This window comes from Equus caballus, chromosome 7 (assembly GCF_041296265.1).
Source record: "Equus caballus isolate H_3958 breed thoroughbred chromosome 7, TB-T2T, whole genome shotgun sequence".
Taxonomy (NCBI): domain Eukaryota; kingdom Metazoa; phylum Chordata; class Mammalia; order Perissodactyla; family Equidae; genus Equus; species Equus caballus.
In genome coordinates, this window is record NC_091690.1 from 88,957,546 (window position 1) to 88,984,736 (window position 27,191).

Below are 27,191 nucleotides of genomic sequence, written 5' to 3' on the forward strand. Positions count from 1 at the left end.
CTGCCACACATTGGAATTGGTGACCAGAACCAATAGGTTTTCCACACTTCCCAAAATTCTAGGAAGCTTTGTAAAGCCTCCTTTCTCTGACAGTATTGTCAACTCATCCAATTACAACACATCCAAATGTCATGAGAGCCATTCATGCCTATGTTCTCTGGTTGTGTCACAAATGAAAAAAAGGAGTGAATCATTCAATGTATCCAGCACTTATCTTACTCAAGCCCAGTTTACCCCATACCACACCTTCCTGCAAACTTCTCACAATAACCCTCATGCATATATCCTATTTGAATGTAAACGAATCAGCATGGGTCCGGTCCTGTGGCCTAGTGGTTAAGTTTGTCACACTCTGCTTTCGGTGGCTGGGTTTGGTTCCCAGGTGTAGACCTACACCACTCCTCAGTGGCCATGTTGTGGCAGCAACCCATATACAAAATAGAGGAAGACAGGGGCCGGCCCCGTAGCCAAGTGGTTAAGTTCTCCCGCTCCGCTCGGCGGCCCAGGGTTTAGCTGGTTAGGATCCTGGGCACGGACATGGCACGGCTCATCGGGCCAGGCTGAGGCGGCATCCCACATGCCACAACTAGAAGGACCCACAACTAAAAATACACAACTATGTACCGGGGAGCTTTGGGGAGAAAAAGGAAAAATAAAATCTTTAAAAGAAAAATAGAGGAAGACTGGCACAGATGTTAGCTCAGGGCAAATCTTTCTCAAGCAAAAAGAGGAGGACTGGCAACAGATACTAGCTCAGAACAAATATTCCTCAGGGGGAAAAAAACTTTAATCAGATTTTACTTTTATTATTACTATAACATGCTATGTGAGTGTACAGCGGCCTGACAGGAGATCTAGTTACACAGTTTAAATAGCTCAGCACTTGCCGCAGCCTTTACTAATACTAAGTCTGCCTTTATTACGGCTTTTAAAAAATAATTTTTAAAAGTGCATGATTCCTTTAGGCTATTCTGTTTAGGAAAGATTAGGGATAAAAGATTTCCGGTAATTAATTAGTCGTATATAGGTTCAGATTAGAAAAATGTCAAATACTGGGGCAAAAAAATTTTAATTAGCTTAATTTAGACATGGGGCCACATCATTAAACATCTAATTTGACTCTTCAATGTTTCACTTATTTTACATGTTAATTCCATTATATCAGGTCTTATTTCAGTAATTTCTCCACTGTCCCAGACAAGACATAGAAAGAATTCAACTCCTGTCAATTACATTATCTGTCTTCATGTGACCAGGACGACAAACTTCTGCTCCCAACACGGGAGTCACAATAGGAAAAGAATTCCCTCAAAACACTAGCAAAGAGCAAATAAAAGTCATTCAGAATAAGGACTGTAGTGGCCAGTCTGGTGGCGCAGTGGTTAAATTCGCACATTCCGCTTCTCGGCAGCCCAGGGTTCGCCAGTTCGGATCCTGGGTGCGGACATGGCACCACTTGGCATGCCATGCTGTGGTAGGCATCCCACATATAAAGCAGAGGAAGATGGGCATGGATGTTAGCTCAGGGCCAGTCTTCCTCAGCAAAAAAGAGGAGGACTGGCAGTAATCTTCAAAAGAAAAAAAAAAAAAGAATAAGGACTATATAGCTGTGAACATTCACATTCTGATTCTGGAACACTTCACTTCAGCAGACAAGGGCTGATGTCTTTCAAAATTCAACTCTGGTTGAGAAACACTGCAGTCACAGATAGAGCCACGAATGTCGAGGTGACAGACAATGACACAAGCACTCCCATAAGGTGGCAGGGTTGTCAAGTAGTGCCTTTCCATCAATGACAAATGCGTTCAGAAGGTTCAGGAGCATGATTCAGTTTTTCTCAAAACGTCATGACATCCTGCTGAATGTTCTTCCACTAGGCCTGCTGAGACCAGAGAAACCGATCACATTTTTCAAGCATGCTTTGTATCAAGGCTCTGAAATCCCAAAGAAAAGAAACAAGCAAATTTAGTTGTCACTGTTTGCTCTTCACATAAAACTTAGAAATCCACAGAGAATTAGATGATTCAAAAAGTTGACTGATTTTGCACATCAAAAGACACAATCAACAGAGTGCAAAGGCATCGTATGAAAAGGCATCCCAAAGTATATGAGAAAATATTTACAAATCATGTAGCTGACAAACGGGTAACATCCAGAATATATAAAGAACTCATACATCAACAGAAAAAAGAAAAATAACGTAATTAAAAACCAGGCAAAAGACTTGCATAGGTATTTGTCCAGAGATGGTATACAAATGGCCAATAAGCATATGAAAAGATGCTCAACATCACTATCATTAGGGAAACACAAATAAAAACCACAATGAGACATCACCTCACACCCATTAGGATAGATTCTATCAAAAAAACACAGAAAATAACTAGCGTCGGCAAGGATGTGAAGAAACAGGCTCTTGGACACTGTGTGGACATAAAATGGTGCAGCCTCTATGGAAAACAGTGTGGCGGTTCTTTAAAAGATTAAAAAGAGAATTAACACATGATCCAGCAATTCCACTTCTAGGTATATACCCAAAAGAACTCTGAGCAGGTTCTTGAAGAAATATTTGTACACCCGTGTTCATAGTAGCATTACTCACAAGAGCCAAGAGGTGGAAGCAACCCAAGCGTACATCAACAGATGAATGGATAAATAAAATGTCATATATCCATTCAATGGAATACTATTCAGCCTTAAAAAGGAAGGAGATTCTGGATGGAGAGGGCATGACAAGGGCATGACAGACGGGGAGTACCTCTGCCTTTTCTCAGCAATCCTCAGGATATTGCAGGTTCTGGTAAACCTCTCTGACAGCTCAAGGGTCAAACCACATTCCTGTATCAGTGACCAGGCCCGATCCGGGCCCATGGCCTTAGCTAACAGGAGTGCCACGTTCTCCACATTGATGGGGGAAGGCCCATCATTGAAGTTCCCATTTGGTGACTTCTGAGGGGCTGGCTTTGTGCTCTTGTTCTGTACGAGATGTAGGAGAAGCTTCCATTCCTCCACAGTCTCTGGGATCCAACCTATACAAACACACAGCAAAAAAGCTGGCTCGGACTGCTCTTAGCACCCTGGCTGCACACGGAGGCAGTCAAAACCATTCGTGAAAACATTTAGTTCCAAAGCATAAAAATATTAAAGAACATAATCTCATCACCCTAACATCAAGTTGTTTCCTGAACATTTGTTTAATAAATAGTTCATGATATAGAGAAGCCATGAAATTAGCTTCAAAACTCACTCACCCACTCACTCATCAGTCAGTAAGTACCCTGGACACACTCTACGCTACGCATAGGATGTGCACTGAGGAACAGAGCAGACACGATGACCCCTACACTCTTGTGGAGCTAACAGTCTAGTAAAGGAGACAAGACTTAGACACACACACAAATACTTACAAACTGTGCTAAGTGCTATAAGGGGAAAGATCAAGAAACCATTAAAGAGAATGGCAGGTTTTTTTGGAGGATCTGAGAAGTGCTCTGTGAGGAAGTGACATTTAAGCAAAGAGCTGGAAGATGAGACATACAGAGCATGTGCATGTGGCCCACATATGCGCAAACTTTGGGTAGGGGGGCATCAGGAATGGAGGGTGAAGGAGCCTGCATTTCTGACAAAGGAAACACGGAAGACATCTCTAGACAGGAGAGAACTTGGTGAGTTCAAGGAACTCAAAAAAGGCCAGTAGTGCACAAAGGCAGCAGTGAGATTGAGATGACAGGGCCAGGCCTTAAGGGACCAGCTTAAGAATCTGGATTTTATTCTTTTATTCTGAGTTTAATGTAAGGGGTTTCAAGGAACAAAGCCACATAATCCAATTTTTGTTTAAAAGACCCATTCTGGCTGCTGTAAGGAAAACAAATTAAAGGTAGGCAACAATGGAAACCAGATGACCAATTATGAGGTTATTGCAGTAGTCTAGGCAAATAGCTAGGACCAGGGTGACAGTGGTGGAGTAAAAGAAGTACACAGATATGAGATATACACTTGGCAGTAAAATCAACACGCCTTGGAGAGTGATACTAACAAGAGTTATGAAGAGAGAGACATGTCAAGCAAAGACTCCTGTTTAATACACCAGGTAATAGTTATTATTATAGGAACAAAATATTAAGGGTACTTCTATCTGGGCAGGGAGATTTTAGGTGATGTTTATTTTCTTTACGCATCCTGAATTTCCCATTTTTTTCTATAGCAAACAAGGTGTTGTAACTTTAAAAAGAAACCATTTCTATCTTCACTTTTCTGGTTATTTTTCAAAAATGTCTGCATGTTTATAGTTCTAGTCCTACAAAACCATCTGGCCCACTTGCTTCATTTCTGAAACAAAGATGATCTCAGTAATTCTCGCTAGAGCTGTGACATCTGAAGCTAACCCTGCCAGTCACCGGCTTCTTTGCCATTCTCACCTTCCCTCCCTACACCAACAGGTCGCACTGCTGGATGAAGGATCCTGACGTCATGCTGCTGGCATCTCTGCCCTGAGATGAATAAAGCAACACTACAGAACAGACCAAGACCACTTCTCTGAGTGCAAGATGAGCTCCCAGACTTCAGATATCAGTGTCAAAGTCCTGGCCTTCTGATGGCTATTTTATCTGTGCTAGATTGATGAAAAATAAAATTAAGAAAAAAAGCATCTAAACAGCCATGAAGGCTTAGGGAATCTGATTGCAACTTCAGTTCAAGTTCATCGTAACCACCTCTAACTTCTGACAGTGCAAAAAGGCAACACGATGCAGAAAAAAGAACCTGAGCACACACTTTAGAGAAAATGAAACCTGGGTCTGAACACCAGCTCCAGCATTAACTAGCTGTATGACTTTGGGGAAACCAATTGTCCTTTTCTGGGCCTCAGTTATAACTTCTGGAAAACAGAAGCAATAATAACTATCCCACAGGTTTATGTCATTTAAATAGCATATGGAAAAGCAGCTGGTATAGTGCCTAACACACAAAGATGCTTGTTAAATAGAAAAGTTGCCTGTAGTTTACTCTTACTTATGGTTTCATAATGTACCAAGTGGCATAGATCAAAAAAAAAAATCAACAAATTTGACAGTTAGCTAGAATTATATACACAATCACTGAAATGTTTACCAAATTTCTTTATTGAAAAGTCTGGAGTGACTTCTAAAATATAACCACCAATAGTAACCAACTGAGATTTACATACCACTGTCCCCTTCCATCAGGCTCATATCATTCAGATACACAATGTTGGTGAAGGCCTCTTTTCTTCTCTGCAGCTCCAAACAGAGAATAAGATAGCCAGGCCAGAAACTTTAAAGAGATCAAAGTTGAAGACAGGAATGAGAAACAGTGAACTTATCTGGAGCTGTGCTGTCCAATACAGCAGATACTAGCCACAGGTGGCTATCTAAATTTAAATTAATTAAAAGTAAACACAATTTAAAAGTCAGTTCTTCAGTCAACTAATCCATATTTCAAGTACTCAATGGCCACACGTGGATAGTGGCTACCATGTTGGTCAGTGCAGTAGAACATTTCCATTATCACAGAAAGTTCAATTAGACAGCCTTGATCTAGCGCAATTAAGAAAAAAAGCAAAAGCCAGCGACAGAGGCTGACATTTGAGGCCAAGCATCAATTACGACATACTTAAGCTTATACACTTTATCAGCTTTAAGATTCAATACACAATGAGTATGTTTCTTCCCCAAATATATAAACTATACAAGTTCTCCTTGACTCTTCCCCCTCCTTCATTTGCTATATCCAGTACCTACAAGTCCAAAGGCATTTTCCTTCAAAATGTCCCTCCTATGTGCTCCTGCTGCTGCCCTACCAGTCACCAATTTGGTCTATCTGAATTGCTGCAACAGCTTCCTAGCTGGCCTTTCTGTCTCTGATCCTTCTCGTGTATGACACCAGAAATAATCCCCAGAAAGCTCCATTTATGTCACATCATTTTCATACCAAAACGTCTAAAAGGGTCTCTGCTAAGTAAATTCTTCTAACCCCCTTTCAAGGTCCTACATGATCTCATCAACCACCACCTGGCCAGTCTCATCCCGCACTATCAATGAACAGATACGTATCAAGTACCTACCACTGTAGGAATTAGACATTATGGGGGAAAAGGAAGACACAGGCCTCTGTCTCCAAAAGATTATGATCCAGGTGAAGCCATAAGACAACATCGTTAGGCATTAATAACTGACTGATATGTGGCATGGATAAAAAGCAACATCAGTGTTCCATGCCCTTGCTCTTGCTGTTTCTGTCACCTGAGCTGCCGTCCTCCCGGCTCCTTTATAAATACAAATCGTACCCAGCCTGCAGGGATTACCTCCGAAGTCTCACCCCCTCCCTGAGTCCTTCACCAGAGATGCTACTGAGCCCATCCTGACCTCTCCCTTCTTGGAAACCCTGTATTGATTGTCACTTGATCACACTGTCTGGTGCTTAATTAGATGCCATGCACATGCCTGAGATCTGGGGCTCAGGACTAAGCAGAAGGTGGAGAGAGGGATTAGTAAGAGCCATCTCCTCCACACAAAGAAAAACACATAAAAATTTAAAAGGAAAAAGATGTTTACTTTCCTATCACTTAAAACAAAAAAGCATTTTTATGTAGCAAAGAGAATTCCCAAGTGATAAAGCATGTCAATTCAGGCCCTTAACTACAAAGCAATTAACTAAAATGATTCTAATCTTAACTTCAGCTTCTAAGAAATTCTCACTTACCCATGAGACCTACAGATGTCAGTCATTTTCTCTTTGCTTGTAAAATCTGCAGGGAGTTTAATTAGATGAAGGATGAGCTGACTGTAACCCCAGGAAAACAAGTGTGAATGAGGCCTGTGAAATGGAAAACTCTCAGCACATCAGATAGGAAATAAACTCTCAAAATGCTTATTAGTCACCTAATAGGTAAGCACAGTTAATTATATTTCTTCCATTATTATTATATTTTCAAACATTTCTATTTGGCTTTTGAAAAATTAAAAAATTATTTTTCCTAGAACAAATACCTCTTCATTTTTTAACATTAGACATTTTAGGTAATCAAAAGAAAAAGAACAAAAGCCCGTTAACTCATCATTCACAGATCGCCATTTTATATCCTTGCAGACCTTTGTCTAGGCATAAAGGATAGGCATTTTGGGGGCTTTTAAAAAGTTTCTCCTGGAAGAAAACACTGGCACATTTCTGATACATCAGAAGTATGAGCGTATTTTTTATGAAGTCTATTTTTTTTAAAAAAATCCTAAATCAGGTTACACCTGAAAATCCCTGGGCAAATTTCTAGGAAGAAACTACAAACAGACACACAAAATTTTCTTCTTCCAACACAGGTTTAATCACCAAGGGCTCTTAATGTGGATCCATGAAACAGCATCAGGGGTCAGTTTAATTCTCTGGAATCATGTGCCAAATTTTGCCTGGATGTGCATTTTTCTGAGAGGAATCACCAGATTCTTACAGGATCTGTGACTCGGAAAGTGTTCATAGTCACTACGAAGTACTTAGTGTCACTCCTACCAGACTGGGGTCAGTCTCTTCCATAGCTGCTCCTGCAGTAAGCCCAGAACACTACATGTGAATAGACTGCTTCCATTCGGAAGGATCATCAGAGCTTAGAAAGAGGACTCCTCCTATACCTGGGGTCTCCTTCCTCATCCACAGTGCTGGTGCTTGGGGGAGCATCCTGGGACACTGCCAAAAGCAGCCAATCCAATCTTAAAGACTCTGGTTGTAGAAGGGACTCGAGGAAGGATGGCCTAAGAGAAAGGTGGGGAGAAAAAGCACCAATCTTCATGCTGAGAAAGGAAACATAAAATGTGGGGATGTGAAGAAAATGTTAAGGGATCAATACAGCGGATATTGAATATAACTTGAAATACCCTTGAATATAACTTGAAAACCCTTCTGCTACAAAATGTCTAGAAATACTGGTGAAAATCTAATAGCCTTTTAAATGAATAGTTGAGCCCAAAGATAAGAAGGAAAATACCAAAGAGCAAAAAAACCTAAAAAAAGATAAATAAAAACCAGTATGGCAATATGAATCAATCAGAGGGAGAAAGAGAGGGAGAAAGTGGCCGGTCTCAATAAGCAATGGGCACAGGGGTTTAAGGCCGTATGGAAATAGGAAATGAGGCTTCAGCCTAAAAAGAGGCTGAAGAGCTGGAACTGAGACCCACCCACAAAAAGCTGGAATATTGTCTATAAAAAGGGGGCAATAAGGGGCTGGTCCCATGGCCTACTGGTTAAGATCAGTGTGCTCTACTTCAGTGGCTCAGGTTAGGTTCCTGGGTGCAGACCTATACCACTCGTCAGCAGCCATGCTGTGGCAGCAACTCACATACAAAATAGAGGAAGGTTGGCACAGACGTTAGCTCAGGGTGAGTCTTCCTCAAGTAAAACGAGGAAGACTGGCAACAGATGTTAGCTCAAGGTGAATCCTCCTCAGTAAAAAAATAAATAAATAAATAAGTGGCAATAAATTCACTCACTAGCAGAGACAATAAGGAAGCTTATCTGCCTTAGCCCAGGCTCTGGAAGAGGGGTTTAATCTTACACAGATGATCCGAGAATCCCTGAGAGAGGAAAAGAGAAGGAAGGCGAGTATGGGATGTGCACGTTTGTGGTGTGCGCTGTAAACCGTGAAAGAATGGGACACGACTGACAAAATCCTCCTCTTCCACACGAGGGCCTCAATCCCACAGCAGTGAACAGAAGAAATGCTACAACTGCGTGGACAAGAGCAACACTGCCCTATCAAAAGAACGAGAGTCTGCAAATTTCCTCCCCTACTCACCGTTGATCTTCAGGCCTTGATTTCACCAGACTGTCTAAATAAGCCAAAAACTGAGCAGGATGATGATGACAAAGTTGCATGACATCCGCAGGCAAAATGGATGGGTAAAACTTGATTAAGGATCGAAGGGCAGATTCCCCAAACCTCTCATACAATCTGCATTTAAAAACAAAACATTAAGTCTCCAACTTCAGTGAGACGATGTAAGCTGGTTACATTACTGAAATACTTATTAGAAAAAATAAATATACTAACAAGAAGCTGCCCAACACGCAACTGAGTAAAACTTCAGAGACTAAGACCACAAACCGCATGTGCTTCAGTTCACAGAAACAACATCTAGGACAACTTACCGGGCAGCATAAGCAACCAACAGAGGACTGTCGAAAGGGACTGAGTCATCCAGCAACTTTAATCTCGTGGGCAGGTCTCCTTCTCCCATCTCCATATACGTAGGACTGCAACTGGCCATTTCTGAAAGAGAAAGCACACCCTTTTCCCTTCATCTCGTAGCAGTAAATACTCAATTCATGAACACATTCATTCAACAATCATTAGTCATGCGCCTACAGTGTGCAAGGCCCGATGTTGGTCAAGCATCGCAAGAGACAAAAAAGAACAAGATACAATCTCTACTTTTAAGGAACTTAAAGTCAAAGTGGGAGGCAAAGCATCCTGAAAGTTAAAATAACACAAAGGGACAGACAACCAATACATAAGTGATTATTATCCTTGAAAAGGGTGCATGTATATATGTGTGTGTGCATGTATTATTATATTGTTAATTATATCATATATTATATAAGCTATATAACCACCATCAATACCAAATTCCTCAGTGTTTTTCTAGAACCAGTGCCCCTACTTCATCTTTCAGAACAAAATTAATTCATAAATTTAATTAAATTAACTTAAAAATATCTGAACTATTTTTTAAAAATGTCAGTTATAGGTGCTGGCCTAGTGGCGCAGAAGTTAAGTTCGCACACTCTGCTTCAGCAGCCCAGGGTTCACAGGTTTGGATCCCAGGTGCAGACCTACCATGGCTCATCAAGCCACACTGTGACAGCATCCTACATAAAATAGGGGAAGATAGGGACAGATGTTAGCTCAGTGACAATCTTCTTCAAGCAAAAAGAGGAAGACCGGCAATAGATGTTTGCTCAGGGCCAACCTTCCTCACCAAAAAAACCCAAACAAACAAACAAACAAAACACATCAGTTATAGGGGCTGGCCCCATAGCATAGTGGTTAAGTTTAGCACCCTCTGCTTTAGTGGCCCAGGTTCGCAGGTTCAGATCCTGGGCACGGACCTACACCACTCATCAGCTAGGCTGTGGCAGCGACCCACATAGAAAAGCGGAGGAAGACTGGCACAGATATTAGCTCAGGGCTAATCTTCCTCAGCAAAAACAAAACAAAACAAACATCAGTTATAGCCAATCTTCTTCCTCTGATGGAAGATTTGACTTTTGGGAACAGCCAAGTCATTTAAAGCCAAGTGTGGTAAACAGAGTGAGTGATGATCTAGTTAAAACTACTTGTTAAATACATATACTGTCTCTCTCTATATATGTGAATCTAAAGTAAAACGAGTTTCTTCAAGTAGTTTTCAACCAGCTCCAAAGACAAGTCCCAAGGAACAGTTCCAAAAGCCGTTTTCCATAAATACAGCATCATTAGGAGGGTGGAGCCTGTTCAATAGACCATTTCGAAAGATCTTCAATGCCTGATATATCTATGTTTAAAAATCATTTTTTCCCAATCAGTTTCATTATTTCCAGTTTGTGCCGGGCAGTAAGAACTTAAGGGACTTCAGAGGAGGCAGCCATCGTTTAGAGCTGGGGAAGTGAGGGAAAGCTTTATGAGTAGGTGGGAGCTAAGCCAAACCCATCCTCAGAAATTCAAGTAAGCAGATACACCATCTCAAACTGCCCATCACATTCACTCTAGCCAGCGCTAGTAACAATCTAACACTCAGGCTGCTTTTTTCCTGTGACTCTTTTCTGCTATTTTCCTGTGACCATGGTTGCGTATGATCACATAATAGAGACAGATATAGCATATTTCCCGTAAGTAAGAATGTCAAACATTTGAACCTATCTAAAGAGAAATAACTTTTCTTATTTCACATAAAAGACAGTGTACCTCAACTCTGAAAAAGAAAATGAAATCATTTCTTATGCTTTTAACTGCTAAATGTGGATGGAAGCAGAGCCACAACTACAGATCCATGTTTCTAGAAAACTAAAAGCTCTTTAAGTTGGTAATATAAAAATGTGTCTCTGCTTATGACTATTCACTTTTGGTAATGAATGAAAAGTCTGCTTAAAGTCTAAATCAATTATTAGAAACATGGCATCTTTTATTCAAGCAGAATTTTGAATTAAGAAATTTCACCTCTTCAAAAACCTGGGACTACGCAGTAGGAAGGGCACGCATGTTCTCTGGGGTATGAGAGCTGGTTTCTATATGAGGATGACAGTGTGACCTTCAATCAAGCATGAAGTAGAGACTGCGGGCTGTCAACCAGAATCTCTGAGGCAGACACACAAACTCTTCACCCACATCCATTCTCTTCTTTCCAGACCCTTGGATAGGTCACATCTCCCAGTCTCCTTTGCAGTTAGGTGGGGCCTTGTCCTAGAATTCTCATCAATGGAATGTAAACCACAGAAGAGATGTAAGCCACTCCCAGGCCAGGCCTAAAAGAGGGCACGTTCACCACTTCCACATGCTTTCCCCTGGACATAGCAATCCAATCTCAATCCCAAGTGCAATGGTGGAAGGAGCTCAAAGAAAAGGAAGGAACATGGAACCCTGGATTACCACATGGAAGAGAGCTGCCCGTTGACCTGGAACATGTCCTGCAGTGGTATATGAGCAAGGAATAAACTTCTTTTATATTTGAGTTATTACATTATGAGATATTTCTTACAGCAGTTTAGCCTACTTAACTATTATCATCTCTCTGTCTCAGTTTCCTCACCTATTAAATGGAAGCCTACTCCGAAAGCCTACTCCGAAGGCTTTTGTAAGGATAAAATGAGATGATGCCTATAGTGTTTAGCATAGTATCTGGCACAGGGAAGTACTCAAAAATGGTATATATTATTTCAAAATTAATAAGTTATGTGAGGGATTTTTCTGCATTTATAAAATCTTACTTTACCCCCAACTTCTCCAACTTTGCCATATCATTTTCCGAATATGATTGGGAGAGAAATAAAACTAATTTCTTTTTTTAAAAAGTGAATCATTTTTTTTTAAGATTGGCCCTGAGCTAACATCTGTTGCCAATCTTTTTTTTTTTCCTTCTTCTCCCCAAAGCCCTCCAGTACATAGTCCTATATTCCAGTTGTAGGTTCTTCTGGTCATGCTATGTGGGACACCGCCTCAGCATGGCCTGATGAGTAGTGCTAGGTCTGCACCCAGGAGCCGAACCGGGGACACCCAGGGCCACCAAAGCAGAGCATGCAAACTTAACCACTCAGCCACAGGGCCGGCCCTTAATTTCTTATAATACATTTGCAAAATAAACCAATGTTTGAAGAACAATTAAAAATTAAATTGAGTGGAAAACAAAATGGAGGTTGACCAGAAGAGAAGTGACTTTCTACTTAAATCTATTTTTTTAAACTCAAAAATGCCAAGATGCTATTATCCTTATACCAATTTCTATCCTTGGTAAGGCAATCTGACTAGTACCTTTCAATCCTTCAATGAAAGTATCCCAAACACAAGGACTGTCAGTGTAACTAAGCTTGATACTCTCCTTTGCTCTTGTCAAGTCCAGGAGAAAAAAATACTTCTTTAGGAACTGACAAGCCAGAGTTTCAGGAGAGCACTGTTGCAAAGTATGGTCCGCATGTCCACTTGTGCTTTTCATCTCAGAATTCAACACATTCAATTCCAAACACAACGTTGTCAATTCAGCCAGGTCCTTCTGAAGATCGTTTGCTATGCTGCATGGAGAACATACTTGAAAAAGGTCATCCAAGGGCTCCCTCAGGTTATTTACAGAGTCACACACTGTTTGATCCACGGTTTCCTCATTGCTTAGAGAGGCCCTTTTTTCTTTTTCATTATCTTCATCTAATATTCCCTTTTTCGACTCATCAAGCAATAGCACATCCTGGTTCGATGTCATGGATGAGTTGCCAGCATCTGAAATGCCTGAAAAATCCTTTATGGCAAACGCTTTTTCTAACTGTGAAAGCCACTGCTGTAAAACCATTCTCAGAGACTTGGGTTCAAATAAAACCAGTGGGTCCTCTAGCTTGGTCCTATACAAGACAGACAAGTATGAAATTTATGTATTATTTGTTTTTTTAAAACAAATTATTTCATGCTAAATAAACGTAACAGACAAAACACATTTACCTGGAATGTTACTTTTCAATTCTTTAACTATGATCTCAGCAAGATGACAACACAGGGAACATTAACTTTGTACTAATTCTTGAATTTCAATTCCAAATGAGACTACCTCTGCCCCACACTGTCTCAGGACTGCTACTGACGAGCTCAAAAAGTCACTCCCATCCACCATAAAACTTTCTCATTCATGAATACTCACATTGCTTCTGCTGTTGCTATTCTGAGCTCTTGGAGCTTGTCTTCTTCTGGAGGTTGACTAGTTACTTCTTTTTCTTCCCTAGAAAAGTGTGAAAAGAGTTAGAGGGGATTAGAGTTTCCTTAGACAAATATTTCTAAGTGCTTACTAAGTAGCAGGGATTGCAGTTAACGTCACGTGAGACAGAGATGAGTACAAACAATGGTCCACGGCCTCAAGATGAGTAAGCTCTAGTCAGACAAGCATGCAAACAACTAAGGAAAATACAAAAGAGAATGAAATGAACATCAAAGAGTGGCACAAGCATGATGCTACGAAAGGACAGAAAAAGGAATCATTATTCAGACTAGGCAATCAAGGGAAGCTTTCCTGAGGAGGTGGTATTTGTGTTAGGAAAAATACTGCAGTTGGGAGAAACAGCACGAAGAAAGGTAGTGAGGTGTTCACACCCAGTTCTCCAACAGGACCAGAATTTAGAGTGCTTAGAGGGATGTGGTTGGAAATGAGGCTGGAAAGGTAGGCTAAGGTCAGACTGTTATAGCAATATCTGTACTTTTTTCCCATAAACATATGGATTCACTAAGTTATTCTGAGGCTAACACACTTTTTATTCCATCTGACTGTCCACATGCTCTGGGCCTGTGGGTCACTCTCCATTCCTGGGTGAGTGCTGAGCTTACTTGCCTCTAATGCCCAGATCCCCTGAACTATGAGGTAAGAAAGAGACCAGATGGACAAGATGCTTCACCCTGTGCCAGACCATGGGCTCTGCTATAACTCTACTGCATAAGGACTATGTCACCAGCATATCATAGGAAGGCACAGGACAAGATACCTTACATTCAAGCCAGAGAGCATTAGTGACTTACCCAAGGTTACACGCTATTCAAAAGTGGAAACAGGGCAAGGCCTAGATTCTTTTTTTTTTCTTTTTTAAAGATTGGCACCTGAGCTAACAACTATTGCCAATCTTCTTTTTTTCTTCTTTTCCTGCTTTTTCTCCCCAAATCCCCCTAGGACATAGCTCTTTATTCTAGTTGTGGGTCCTTCTAGTAGTGGCATGTGGGGCGCTGCCTCAGCATGGCCTAATGAGTGATGCCATGTCCGTGCCCAGGATCCAAACCAGCGAAACCTTGGGCCGCTGAAGCAGAGCCCGCGAACTTAACCACTCAGCCACGGGGCCAGCCCCAAGGCCTAGATTCTTGATTATCCTACTCTTAATCTAATATTCCTTCTCTAACATCCCAGAAGTTTGAAGAGATTTGGAATGGGGGGAGGTTGTGCAGGGGAAAGATGGAAGAAGTGCTAAATTAAAACTCCATCCCGGGGCCGGCCCAGTGGTGCAGCAGTTAATTCGCATGTTCCGCTTCGGCGGCACAGGGTTCGCCAGTTCGGATCCCTGGTGCGGACATGGCACCGCTTGGCAAGCCATGCTGTGGTAGGCATCCCACATAGAAAGCAGAGTAAGATGGGCACGGATGTTAGCTCAGGGCACGTCTTCCTCAGCAAAAAAAGGGGAGGATTGGCAGCAGATGTTGGCTCAGGGCTGATCTTCCTCGAAATAAAAAAATAAATAAAACTCTGTCTCAACAGAGTTGCTATGGGTTGATGGACCTTTCCAACACTTCCTTTACGGTATTCACGGTTTTTATGAGCTACACTTTCTACAATGAAAAGGGTCATTGTACCTTCTCTAACAGGACACAGTCTATGGCTTTCTTCAAACTGACAGCTGCCTCCTCTAGAATTTACACAGATTTCTATGCAACGGCTTACTCAGTGTCTTCCTCTTTTGGGCAGATGACTGGACTCACATCCTCTTCACATGACTGCTCATCACCCCTGGGTTCTGGTCTCACTTTCAGATCAGGGCTTGTATGAAGGGTGCCAATCTTCTCAGTAGTTTTACGCACAAAGCTAGAAACACTGCAAGTCACACACCACAAAACTATTTTGAAAAGCCTCATTACTGACAAGAATGAAAAATGTAGTGCCTGAGTTCTCTAAGTTCCTATTAGTCCCTGAAGGCAACCTGGACTTACTAAAAAGCAAGACTGTTTACAGCAACTTCAGATTTCACCTAAAGCCCATGGAAAATTTACAGTATCATAAGGATTCATTTTATTTACTAAACTATCTTGATTCAGTCCTAAAGAAAATGTCTTTAACTCCAGCTGAGCCTGCAAAGTTTCTGTCAATTTAGGCAAAGAAGGCCATGGGATCACCTGCCCCATCCTGGCCAAAGAATTTCTTCGTGAAACTCAGCTGCTCACTTGTCACACTATATTCTTCTTAACAAGCAACATCTGTATCCAGTAAGACTCAGATAAGCGGTTAAGTAGCTGGGCAGGTCTTCTCTCTTAAACTCAAATGCCAATCCTGGGCCCAGCAAGTAGCTAGAAAGACTTCTGAGGAGTCTCCAATTCTGAGCCCAGACTGAAAAAATCATACATGGAAACTGTTCCTCTCACACATCAGGAAAAACAGATTGCTAAACTTTTGTTCTGTCTAGGGGGAAAACCCACATCTGTAACAACTCAAACATCCAGCTATTCAAACAAAGAGGGATGCTAAATTCCCCAAGATTGAAATGAGAAGTTTACAGCTTTACAAAACAGGCTATACCTAGAAATAACCTAGAGATATCCTTGCTTCTCATTTAAATGTCTTTCCATTCTCAGCACAAAAGTGCCCAATGTGATAAGTGAAGTAAAACCAGAAATGGAACTAAATGACAAGACTAATTAGTTTACCTTTCCTTGACAGCCTGAAGAGACACAAGAGGAGACGGAGAACGAAATGGTAATGGAATGCCAAAGGGGAGAAAAGTTTCATTCTTCTCCGTCTCAAACGTCACAGGAACATGAGAAACATTGTCTGACGAACGGAATCAGGGGGGAAAGAAACAAAATCTAATCACACAGGAGTTTTTTAATCTTGAAAGAAATTCTGAAATGAATAAACCAAAGGAAATAAAGGATTCAATACCAAAATCACAAGTGACCCAGATACACATGAACAGAACACAGGTTTACGAGATGCACGGGATGGCCCACGTATAAAACACTCAGGCAGGCACCTTCATTTCCTACCAACCCCGAATCCCATAAGTCAAAAAGGAAGTTTAGAGTCTCTATTAACCTCTTCTCAACAGTTCAGTCACAGGAATACTCGAACATCGAAAAGTGAAGGCAATGGCCCCCAAAACTGTAGTAATTTTTCATTCCTGATGGAAAATAATTTGGTTAGTAAGGATAAAAACGTTCCACTCTTGTGGTTAATGACCTCCTCTCTTAAGCTTTCCAGCAATTTGATGCATCATCAAAATTAGGTACTTTACCAATGTTAGTCTAAACATGAGGAAAAAAACCAACAACTAAACGTAAACCCACTCTTCTAGTGGCGAGCAGATCTATAGCTCTAGATAGAAAGTCTATCAACATAATAAAAAGTATTAACACCTCACAGAAAACTTTATGCATGAGATAATCCTGGCAAACAGAAGTCACAGAAAATAACTGCTTCACGTCAGCAGCCAAGAAAGACACTGTCGTCACCTTCATTTCCCTGTGAGCCGCAACACTGATCTGGTTGGTCCTCTTCTTGATGTGAGGCAAATTCTTTAAGTCTCTCGTCCTCTGAGAGGGTCTGGCTGTGAAGGGAACAAGAGTCTTCATCTGACTGACTGCCTCTTCTACTACTAATGATACGATAAATACCAGAGTCCAAGATGCTGAAACTTTCCTAAAAATAAAAAGAATTCCAAAAACATCAAAGCAAAACTTTCCTCTATAACACAATTTAGCTTTTTAAGAGAAAAACCAACACTAAAGTAGGAGGTAAATAACAACAGCTACAGCCTATTAGGACAAGCTGGTGAGCAAGGGTTAGGCTCCCGGCAACAGGACCACTCTCATGGGCTAGTGGCATCGCACTGCTGTATTTTCTAGTCTATTTCCATAAAGGCTGGCGGTGAGAACGGGGATTAAATGAGACAATCCTGAGCTGCACTGAGACTTGGATTAGCAGGAAGCAAGAAAGCACATATTAGGAGCAACTTAACCTGTGCTGGAGGCTACATGAGGTCCATTTGCAAACAGAATATAATAAACAATGACAAAACAAAATGTGGCTCCAAGACACACCTAAACAGAGCTTCACAGGGCTGCCCAATAGCTGAAAGAAAGCCCCCTCTTGAGCACCACCCCCAAAATCTACTGCATGGAAAGGAAGTTAAGTTCTGGGATCCTAGAAGTAAGTGAGTCGAACGTAACGTAGAAAAATCTTGCTGTACAGTAAACCCGTTTAAAAGAGAGAATACCTACATGCGATGAAATGGAGCTTCTTCTACTGCTGCAAGCTGAATCCAAAGGTTCAAATTTTAAGATCAATTCTTCCAGCTGAGAAATTAGATCACTACAGGTTGTGAGGTCCAGCTGAGATTTCAAATGCTCCAATTTATCTACAGTCAAAGATTTTCTTCCCTAATAAAAGGGTAAGTAGAAACCCAATAGAATAACTTAATATTTGTATCTGAATCTATATGCAAATGGTCAACATACTGACATATATTTATGTCTAACATGGAACATAAAACCTCAAAAGTGCTTTAAAGAGGATCAGTAAGCTAGTGAAAGACAATGAGACTTATCTAAGGAAGTAGGAATTTAATTAAGACATCATACAATCATCCCGCTTAAAACAAGGCCTGAAATTCAAATAAATCTGTGAGTAAATTTGATTTTTTTTTTAAATGGAAAGTATACTCTTTTTCCTACCCTCTCCCCATCCCGAGCCTTGTCATGCTTCCTTTGGGGACTTATTGCTGGCATATCTGTAGGTCATATAGAAAGGGCTGATAAAGACAAGCAACTCGGTAGCACAATCCTGCAAGCTCGGCTAGTTTTAACAACCTGGATGACCAAGTAAGCTCTCTGACTCACTCTGCTGGCAATGACAGAATTCTGGAAAAGACAGCAAGTGCGAGCGGCCAGGTTCCACAGGCCCCTCCTTAGCAGGCGTTCCACACAGCGTTCCACAGATAACAGGGAAAGATGTGAGACTTTCCCACTGAGGTGCAAACAGAACAGCTCATTCTTGCAGACAGCCACATCCTGAATATCTGCAAAAACACAGGGGTGGACACACGGGATGTTAACCAAATACTCCTTGTCCATTTCTGCAAGGGCTGAAATTACTCTAACAAATTCACTTTCCATATAGGGTTCAGCTTGACTGAACTTCATTTCTATTTTTACACTTGCATTTCAACGAAGAAATCATATTTTAATCACCATTCTAAAAAGATCAAGAATAAAAGATACGGAGAAAGAAACACATCTCCCTGATCTAAAATCCTACGTTTAAAATGCTATTTTCCATGAAAAGGAACTGGAACTTTAAAAGAGGCCACAATATAACATTTCTGAGAGTTACAATCTGATGTCAATGAATGGATTTTAACACAGTACGTAAATCAACAAACAGTTCATGAGAAAATACCTGTCTTGGCAGAACATTATGAAAAGTCTTAAAAAACTTTTCAGTATCACTTATATGTGGAAGCTAAAAAAGCTGAACTATTAGAAACAGAGAGTAGAATGGTGGTTACCAGGGGCTGTGGGGTGGGGGAATTGGGTAGATGCTGGTCAAAGGGCACATGAATAAGTTCCAGAGATCTAATGCACAGCATTGTGATTATAGTTAACAAGAGGGTATTATATACTTCAAAGTTGCTGAGAGCAGATTCTAAATGTTCTCACCACAAAAGGTAGCAATCATATTGCAATATATAAATGTATCAAGAACACATTGTATACCTTAAACTTATACAATGTATATGTCAATTATATGTCAAAAAAAGGTAAAAAAAACAAAAAAACAAAAATTAGTTTGCAAGGGACATCCTTAGGGTACTTAATCCACAAGAAATCAATGTTGACCAGATTGGTAAGAAACAGTTCCTTTCTCTGTTTTATGTTTTTGCAAAGTAGAAAATGACCCAAAAAGTCAAGATATACTCTCTGGGCAGCAATGCTAAAAATGGTAGATTTCCTCCATTTCTGGTTTAAACTAAAAGAATACAGAGATTGATCTTTCTCTGTTTCAGCCACATACAATGGCTACTGCTCCCACAAGAACTTTTTGCACCCCAAACTATTAAGACACAAAACAAGAGTTAAAGTAAGACTTGTAACAAGGGTAAAACTCAGGGTAAGTAAAGGGAAAAAAATGAACCTAATTCAATCGTTAGCGGAGGCTACTAACATTTAAGAATAAATGAAAACTGTATATAAAAGTACTCATGAAAAATTACATAATTGAACACAAATTCACAAATGTATGCTTATTAAGTACCTTACAATGGGAAACATCTATGATGTCAATCTTTAAAAGAAAGGTCACCTCGTCTATTTTTCCACTTCTTACACTACAAGAGAACCCTCCTACAACAATTAAATCTTCCACAAGCATGAGATTAAAAAGTACATAAGGAAGAAAAATATAATTACCTTTGACTTCACTCCAAAGAAGAACTTGAACATTCTGAGGAAGGAAAATATAAATTCCTCTTTCTGTCCAAGTCAGCACACAGTGCTCACTGCAAGCGAAAATGGAAGAAGTCAAGAGAATTCTAGTTTGCTCAGAATCAGAAGTTTATGACAGAACTCACATTAGCTATTAAAGTATAATCAGCCTGTACAAAGAAAACACAACGGAGATCCAGCTCATCAAGTCCTAACACCTCTTTTCTATCCATAACAATAGCCCACTAAAATAGCATAGTAAGGTGCCAAACTGGGAAAAATTCAGACGCATACACTAAATATCTTCTAGAAAAAGACAAAGCTGGTATCTTACCTGACGTTTGTTAAGACAGCTAAACTTCCCATATGTGGTATGACGGGGGCACTTTTAAAACAAAGACCAAACACAACACCTCACCACCCATCACTGCTCACGTGAGCCACTTTCAGGGATACATCATTGGTTGTGTGTGGGCAACAAATGGTTGAAAACTCCTGGTTAACTATGTGCCAGGAGATTTATTAAAGGCTCTATCTATATTATCTAACCTTGTATCTACTCATCATTTGAGGTATTATCCCTGTTTTATAAAAAAGAAAACTGAAGCTCAGAGAGATGAAATAATATGCTCGAGCCCATTCAGCATGAACACAGAAGAGTCAGAATTTATGTCAAGGACAGCCTGGCTCCAAAACCTGGATTTTTTTCTCCACACCTCACAGAACCTACTTCTTCCTTTATATATCCTCACTGACCCACCCACTGCTATCTGGAATCCTAATTATTCCACTTAACTGCATTCTCAAAAAGTCACAGATGTCCTAACTGCCAAACCCATTAACCTTTCCTCATTTCTCTTCTTGATCCCCAAGCAGGGACTAACGCTGCTGACTGTTCCTTCCTGAATCTCGCCTCCCCGGCCTCGGGGACACTGCACTTTCTTGGTCCACCTTCCTTTCCAGTCCTCTGGGACTCTCATCTCTGCTCATCTCTTTCTGTAGTCCTTTGCTCATATATCTCATTTACTCTCTCAAGACCGCTATTGTTTTTTATACAGCACCGGTAGTCTCTGCTTCTTGCCCCTGGTCAGGGCACTGCTCATTTTATAATGGTCTCTTCGAGCCATCTCTTGAGCAGCAGCGGTTCCACTCCCTCTGAAATCCTCCCCGCCAGCCCACAGCCATCGCTCTTCCTCCTGCTCTCAACCTATCTCTTGCCAACCCTGCTCATGCGGCACTTAATCGTGGACTGCAGTGTCACGACTCTCATTTTCTATTGCGGTTAAACCTTTTGTAGAAATAAGCCACATCTCTCCAACAAACTATAATCTTGAGAACAGGGACCTTTACTTTTTTTCTTTATGCCCCCAAATGTAGTAAAAATGGCACCACATGGCTACGAAACCAAGACTGATATTTAACAGGAATTGGGTCCTCATACAAATATTAAACATTTTGCCAATATAAGACCAGATAACCGTCTTCACAGGAAAGTAATCTTTGTCACAAAGATGCAAGAAATGGTCAGAATCCTAGCCCAAAATACGTTAAAATCAGAAGGCTGTCTTTAGGAACCAGGGGAGAAAAAATGAGAGGCCAGAGGATCCCTGAGTAAAGAGATGGAGGATGACAATTTTGATACTGGACCTGATACTCAGTGTGGAAAGATTCCTTAGGAATAGCAACCTAGACTAGATGGGGGCAGAGGAGGATAGACGAGCTGATACTTCATACTTTATACATTCCTCATCCCCCTATGCCTTCACGTAATAAACAGGCTGGGACACAAGCCTAACAGCATTGTTTAAACAGCCAAGGAAGGGAAAGTGACACCCAGTGTGCCCAAAAGGAGACAAAGTATATAAGTTTGCTTCCTTGTGGGATTTGTGGGTGTAACAGTAAAGGTTTCTATAGGACACAAGTGTACAGGTGGGAAAAAAGTAAATAAACAGGAACAAAAAGCCCTCTTACTCACGGTTTTTCAAAAAAATCTTTGTTGAATTCTTCAATTTCACTATTACCTGAGAGGCTTCCATGCGCCTAGCACTGTGCCCACCGTAAAGGAGCTGACAGGCTGGCACTGGGATGGATGTCACAGTGAAACAGAGGTGGTGAGGGAAGAATGAACAAGGTGTGCCAATAGTGCACGGGAACAGGTGTCTAAGCCACGCCCGCTGGAGGAGTCCGCAAAGGCTCCAAAGCGGCATTAATTATTGCCGAAGCCGAGAAGGCAGAGCCAGATCATGAAAGGCTTTGTATGCTACGGCAGGAACTAAAACGAGAGCGTTAAATAGCTTAACTCAGAGAAACAGCTCTGCCAGGAGAACCAAACCGACTGCAGCCTCACCATTAGAAAACCCACTCCTGGGTAAGGGACTTTCCACACCCCACACATCACACTACAGTCAACAAATATTTACTAAGCGTCTGTCTGCGCCAGGCACTGAGAATAAAATAGTGAACAAAACACACATAGAGCCCTCACAGAGCTTACCATCTAGGAGCAAGACAGGCATACATATTGTATGAATATGTAATCATAAACTGTGATAAGTACCATAAGGAAGAGTTTTTAACATGCTTTACATAATTATGGGCAAATAAATAGCTGTCTTTCTCCAATAACTATCAGAAAGAATTATGGATTTATGAAAGTGATATACTGTCTACAATTTACTTTTACATACTTCAGTGTAGGTAATGTGACATACACATACATTAGTTAGGGACAATTAGTTAACATTTCAAGTGTTCAAAAAAAATCACATTCTAAGAGCAGTTAGCTGGCCTTTGAAAAAACCCAATCAGGAGTCTACACTCCAGAGTACCCTAGAACCACCTCTAAATAACATTCTCTGAATCTGCAGTAGAGATCTCATGCATTTAGCGTAAGGGAGAGTAGAAATAATTTTCCATTGATGAAATAAGTACAATTCCAGACACACAGATTGGCTGGAAATCATACGCTGGCACCGCCATGCTTGCAGAACAAGGTGTAAGAATTGCAAGCCCAGCAGCTGACAGCCTTGAGTGGCACTTTGTGCTGCCACTTAATAGTGGACTTTTGCACCTAATCCAACCAGAAAGCTAGCTGAAGCCTCATGTTAGAACATGGCTGAATCTGCCTCGAGCAGGTGTCAAGCAAGGTACTCATCAGAGTGCCTAAAGGACAGAGAGCTGAAATTTCCCCAAGCTTACAAGTTCAACTATTTTCGTGCCTGCTGGCTAAGAAACAAACATATCTGCGGCAGTTTCAGCCTGAGACTTGCTTTCACTGTAACATCCCACCAGACAGAGGAGGTTAGGAAAGAGCAAGTCCCTATAGCTTAGCTCTAACAGTCAGAAGTCCCTGACAATTACAAACTGTCCAACTGGTTTGGGTCAGTTCAAAACAGAAAGGGAAATACATTTCTATGATCTCTGCGTTCTTCTTAGAACACTTCATGTAACATAGTCATTTCCCAGTTTTCTAAAAATAATTTAGTACAAAAACAACCTTAAAAAGGTAACCGCCTCTGAAAAACAAAGAGAAAAAGTCGAGTGTTCTTTTTTTAAAGGATCAAAGCGAGAAACTCACCTAAGATGCAAGAGTTTTGGGAAAGACAAAGACTGGCAGGATCCAACTGTATGATCATACTGAGGTTCTGTCCTAAAAGCAAACACGCCTGTTAATGATTTAATCACAACAGAAAAGCACGCTTTTACCTATGGAGGAAAATTTTTGCTTCCAAAACAAACTCAAGAACCTAACTGCATCTGCCTTTATTCAATTTGCTTTTATCATATGAAAGATAAGTGATTAAAGGCTTTTTGGTTTCTTTGAATCTTTTAATAAAAATTCTACTTCACTGTTAAAAGGCATAATAAAACCTTTAATGCATACAGAATATCAGAGATTTCAACCCACCCCCTACATGTCAATTCCTTAAACACTCCTCACCAGCCGTACAAATCCTGACCTTAAAGTAATTACAGGGAGAGGTGGCGATGAGAGGAGTTTCTTAAACTGATGTGTACTGATAACTTCTCCATCAAAGTTCACTTCCCACATCCTGGAGCCAGGGCGAGCACAATATATCAAGGGTTGCTGGTCCGCGCTACATCTTCCAGGGAAAAAACAAGCTCCATATTCTCCATCTCTTTCCTTGTTTCCAATCTTCCAAAATTTTTCTCTAATATCCAAAAAAGTAAGAGAAAGCAGGTTTCCTTACAAAAAAGTCAAAAACAATGGCACTCCAAATCAGCATGGCCATAATAACCTGTCCCACACATCCTCCCTCTATTCATATTAGCAACATACTGGAAAGAACAACAGAAGGGAAAGGTCAAAATAGGTTCTAGCTCTGATTTGCCATTAATTATTTCTGTGACAACAAGCAAGCCACTTCACATTAGTACTCAGTTGATTATTTGCAGAATGAGAGACTCAGAATCAATGTGAAGGCCCCTTTCAAATCTAAAAAATGAGTGCTACTAAACTATTTCATACATCCTTAAATCCTACTGATTGCTTCCCAAATCATCTTGTAAACATTCTTTGGACACTCCATGGAAGCTACCTCTCCATCCTGTCTCCAAGCCACTCCCCTGCCACAAACACCCCAGAAACTCATCACTCTTTCCTCCAAACGCCAACTCCTTCTAAAACTCTGCACCTTGGAACATTCTGTTCCCTTGTGATTGCAAGATATATAAAATATCTGTACAAGAGCTTACCACACTGCCTACGAACATGGAAGGTGATAATGAGGAGAACGTCTCTTCCTAAAAATTCCCTTACTTATTCTTCAAGACTTAGCTCCATCATCCTTCCTCTGAGAGACTTCCTTGACTCCCACGGCTGAATTACATGCTTCCCATGCTATGTTTTCACAGCACTGACCACGTTACATATAGTATGGCAATTGTGTCTATCTGAACAACAGACCATCACTTTCTTCAGGACACAGGCCATCTATTCTTCTTTAGTTGAATTCCCAGTGTATAGCGCAGGATCTGGCCCACACAAAGCACTCAATACATGATAGTGCTCCATATACTCAGGCTTTTTTTTTGGAGAATTTAGTACGTGACCTTAAATAATTCAATAAATATCCCTGTATTTACTTGCTTTGTGAATAAAATATAACATCAGTTTGACTATAAGAATACGAATGTGAAAGTGTTTTGAAATATACACAGAGCAATACAAGAAGTTATGATTTTATTACTTATGTTCCTTATTTGGGAAATAAAATATATTTCTTGCTTATTTTATGTCCTCTATGGTGCTTAATACAGTGCTAAAGATCCAGAAGAGTGCAAAAAGTGCCTGTTGAGTGAACAAATACAGCCAACTCATTCTCATCTGTGTGCTCATTTATCTTACTCTCTACACTTTCAGACACTATGTGACAGGCACAAGGCTAAGTATTTCATACACATTATCTCAGTTAATCCTTACAACCCCCTCTACATTCCGGATGGGGAAACTGACGTCCAGGGAGGTTTAAAAGGTGGCAGGACCAGAACTTGAAATCATAGTGTCAGGCTCCACTACCCCAGGCTCTCCCCCACACCACAGTTCTTTGTCTCTGATTGTTCTAGTCCCTCCTGGGACCCACCTTTTCATGAACAATACCAACAGAAAGTAGACAGTGACTGGCAGGAGGAGCAAACTCTCACTTATCGCTTTGGTTAGTAATAAGGATCCCTCATTTAAAAAAAAAAAAAAGAATGCTGTTTGTCCGGAGGGAACATAGGTTGAAACACACAAAAAATTTTCAACATAAATGAATTTTTAAAATAATTGTACTATCCATGTTGCCCAAAACTGAATTCTAGCTAACAGAAAGTGGGCATTTCTAAAACAATGCACCAGGTTCTATGTTATTCTCATAACCAACTCCAGCCGCACCCCTCTGAAATGGGAAAATAATTAGCAACTCTATGGTAAAGAGAGAAAAATAAACCTCCACTTATTTAGCTCTTTATTTTAAAAAGTCTCTTGTATATACCATTTCACTAGATCCCCAGAATAACTCTGATAAAGTGTTAATTCAGTTTGGTGTTCTGACCACTTGTCAGAATTTCAGCCAAATTCCTCTTTTTTTTGAGGAAGATTAGCCCTGGCTAACTGCTGCCAATCCTCCTCTTTTTGCTGAGGAAGACTGGCCCTGAGCTAACATCCGTGCCCATCTTCCTCTCCTTTATACGTGGGACGCCTACCACAGCATGGCTTGGCAAGCAGTGCCATGTCCTCACCCAGGATCCGAACCGGCAAACCCCGGGCCGCTGAAGCAGAACGTGTGAACTTAACCGCTGGGCCACTGGCAGGCCCCCAGCCAAATTTCTGAATTGGGCCTTTTGGTAAACTTGAAAACCTACATAGGAAGAATACTTAACAACTTTGTGAAGCTAACAAATATTTTACCAAAACCACAAGGGTGGAGCTAATGGCCAAAGGCCCGACGTCAAAGGACATATTAGAGGTAACTGAGGTAAGAGGAAGGGCACAGAATGGAGACAGAAGGGCTCCAGTTGCCTGCCTCTTCCCAGCTGCATGACGGCAGGCAGCCTCTATCACTCACTAGGCCTGGGCTTTCCCATCTGCAAAAATGAAAGAGTGACGCTAGATGGTCCCTAAGTGCTCCAGTTCTGCAAGGCTAGCCTCATCACTGATCTACAGTCTGAAATAGGCCAGAACTAAGCACACCAACCTTCCTACTAATTCCATGTAAACTAACCACTCGCACCTCAAAGCCTTGCCTCCCTGCTGTCCAGCCAGGTTCTCTGACACCAGACACCTGCCACCTGCTGGAACTGGGCTCCTTCCCATGCACCTTTCTCAGCTCAAGGAAATAAAAACAAAGAACGTCTTCCTCTCATCCTTCCCTCAACCATTCCTGACAGTCAGCATACAGTCTGTCAAACCTTTTGGAATAAACTCTCCTGCTTTCTGGAAAAGCAGTCTTCTAAGTGAGTTACATGAACCCCTAGAAACACACAGAGACTTCCCAAGCCTGGATAGTTTTAAGGGAATCAATTTTCCAACTCTGATTTTCGATATGTACACTTTCTTAAAATGATGTGAGAACCCACCTACTTCATTAGTGTGACATTTAAGCCTGTCACTCTCAGTGTGGTGCCAATTTACCAACTTGATCTCCCACAAGCCCTCTACTCAAGCCAGACTGGCAGGCTCTGGAATAGGCCTAATTCTCTCTCACTTTCCCCCAAGAAGCCATTCCTTCCTGCTAGAATATCCCCTCCTACCTCTCTTCCTCCAAACTTCACCTACCAAAATCCTCA

At 41.0% G+C, this 27,191-nt stretch overlaps 1 protein-coding gene across 9 annotated transcripts in view; it reads right to left on the reverse strand.

Annotated features, from left to right (window-relative positions):
- Positions 1–776: 776 nt before the first annotated feature.
- Positions 777–27,191, reverse strand: part of HPS5 (HPS5 biogenesis of lysosomal organelles complex 2 subunit 2) — a 36,463-nt gene continuing 10,048 nt past the window's right edge. For 4 of the 9 annotated variants that reach the window (XM_001504961.6, XM_023644166.2, XM_005612207.4 and 1 more), the window contains 17 exons: positions 23,861–24,073; positions 23,479–23,550; positions 19,887–19,975; positions 18,318–18,496; positions 17,700–17,858; positions 16,932–17,118; positions 16,128–16,251; positions 15,151–15,300; positions 13,378–13,455; positions 12,507–13,084; positions 9,152–9,272; positions 8,799–8,954; positions 7,639–7,758; positions 6,722–6,835; positions 5,187–5,293; positions 2,760–3,030; positions 1,051–1,935 (listed from right to left, as the gene is read on the reverse strand). In XM_001504961.6, the coding sequence (XP_001505011.3) occupies positions 1,875–1,935; positions 2,760–3,030; positions 5,187–5,293; positions 6,722–6,835; positions 7,639–7,758; positions 8,799–8,954; positions 9,152–9,272; positions 12,507–13,084; positions 13,378–13,455; positions 15,151–15,300; positions 16,128–16,251; positions 16,932–17,118; positions 17,700–17,858; positions 18,318–18,496; positions 19,887–19,975; positions 23,479–23,550; positions 23,861–24,073 (2,779 nt within the window). In that variant the 3' untranslated portion in view covers positions 1,051–1,874. 9 annotated transcript variants of the gene reach the window in all.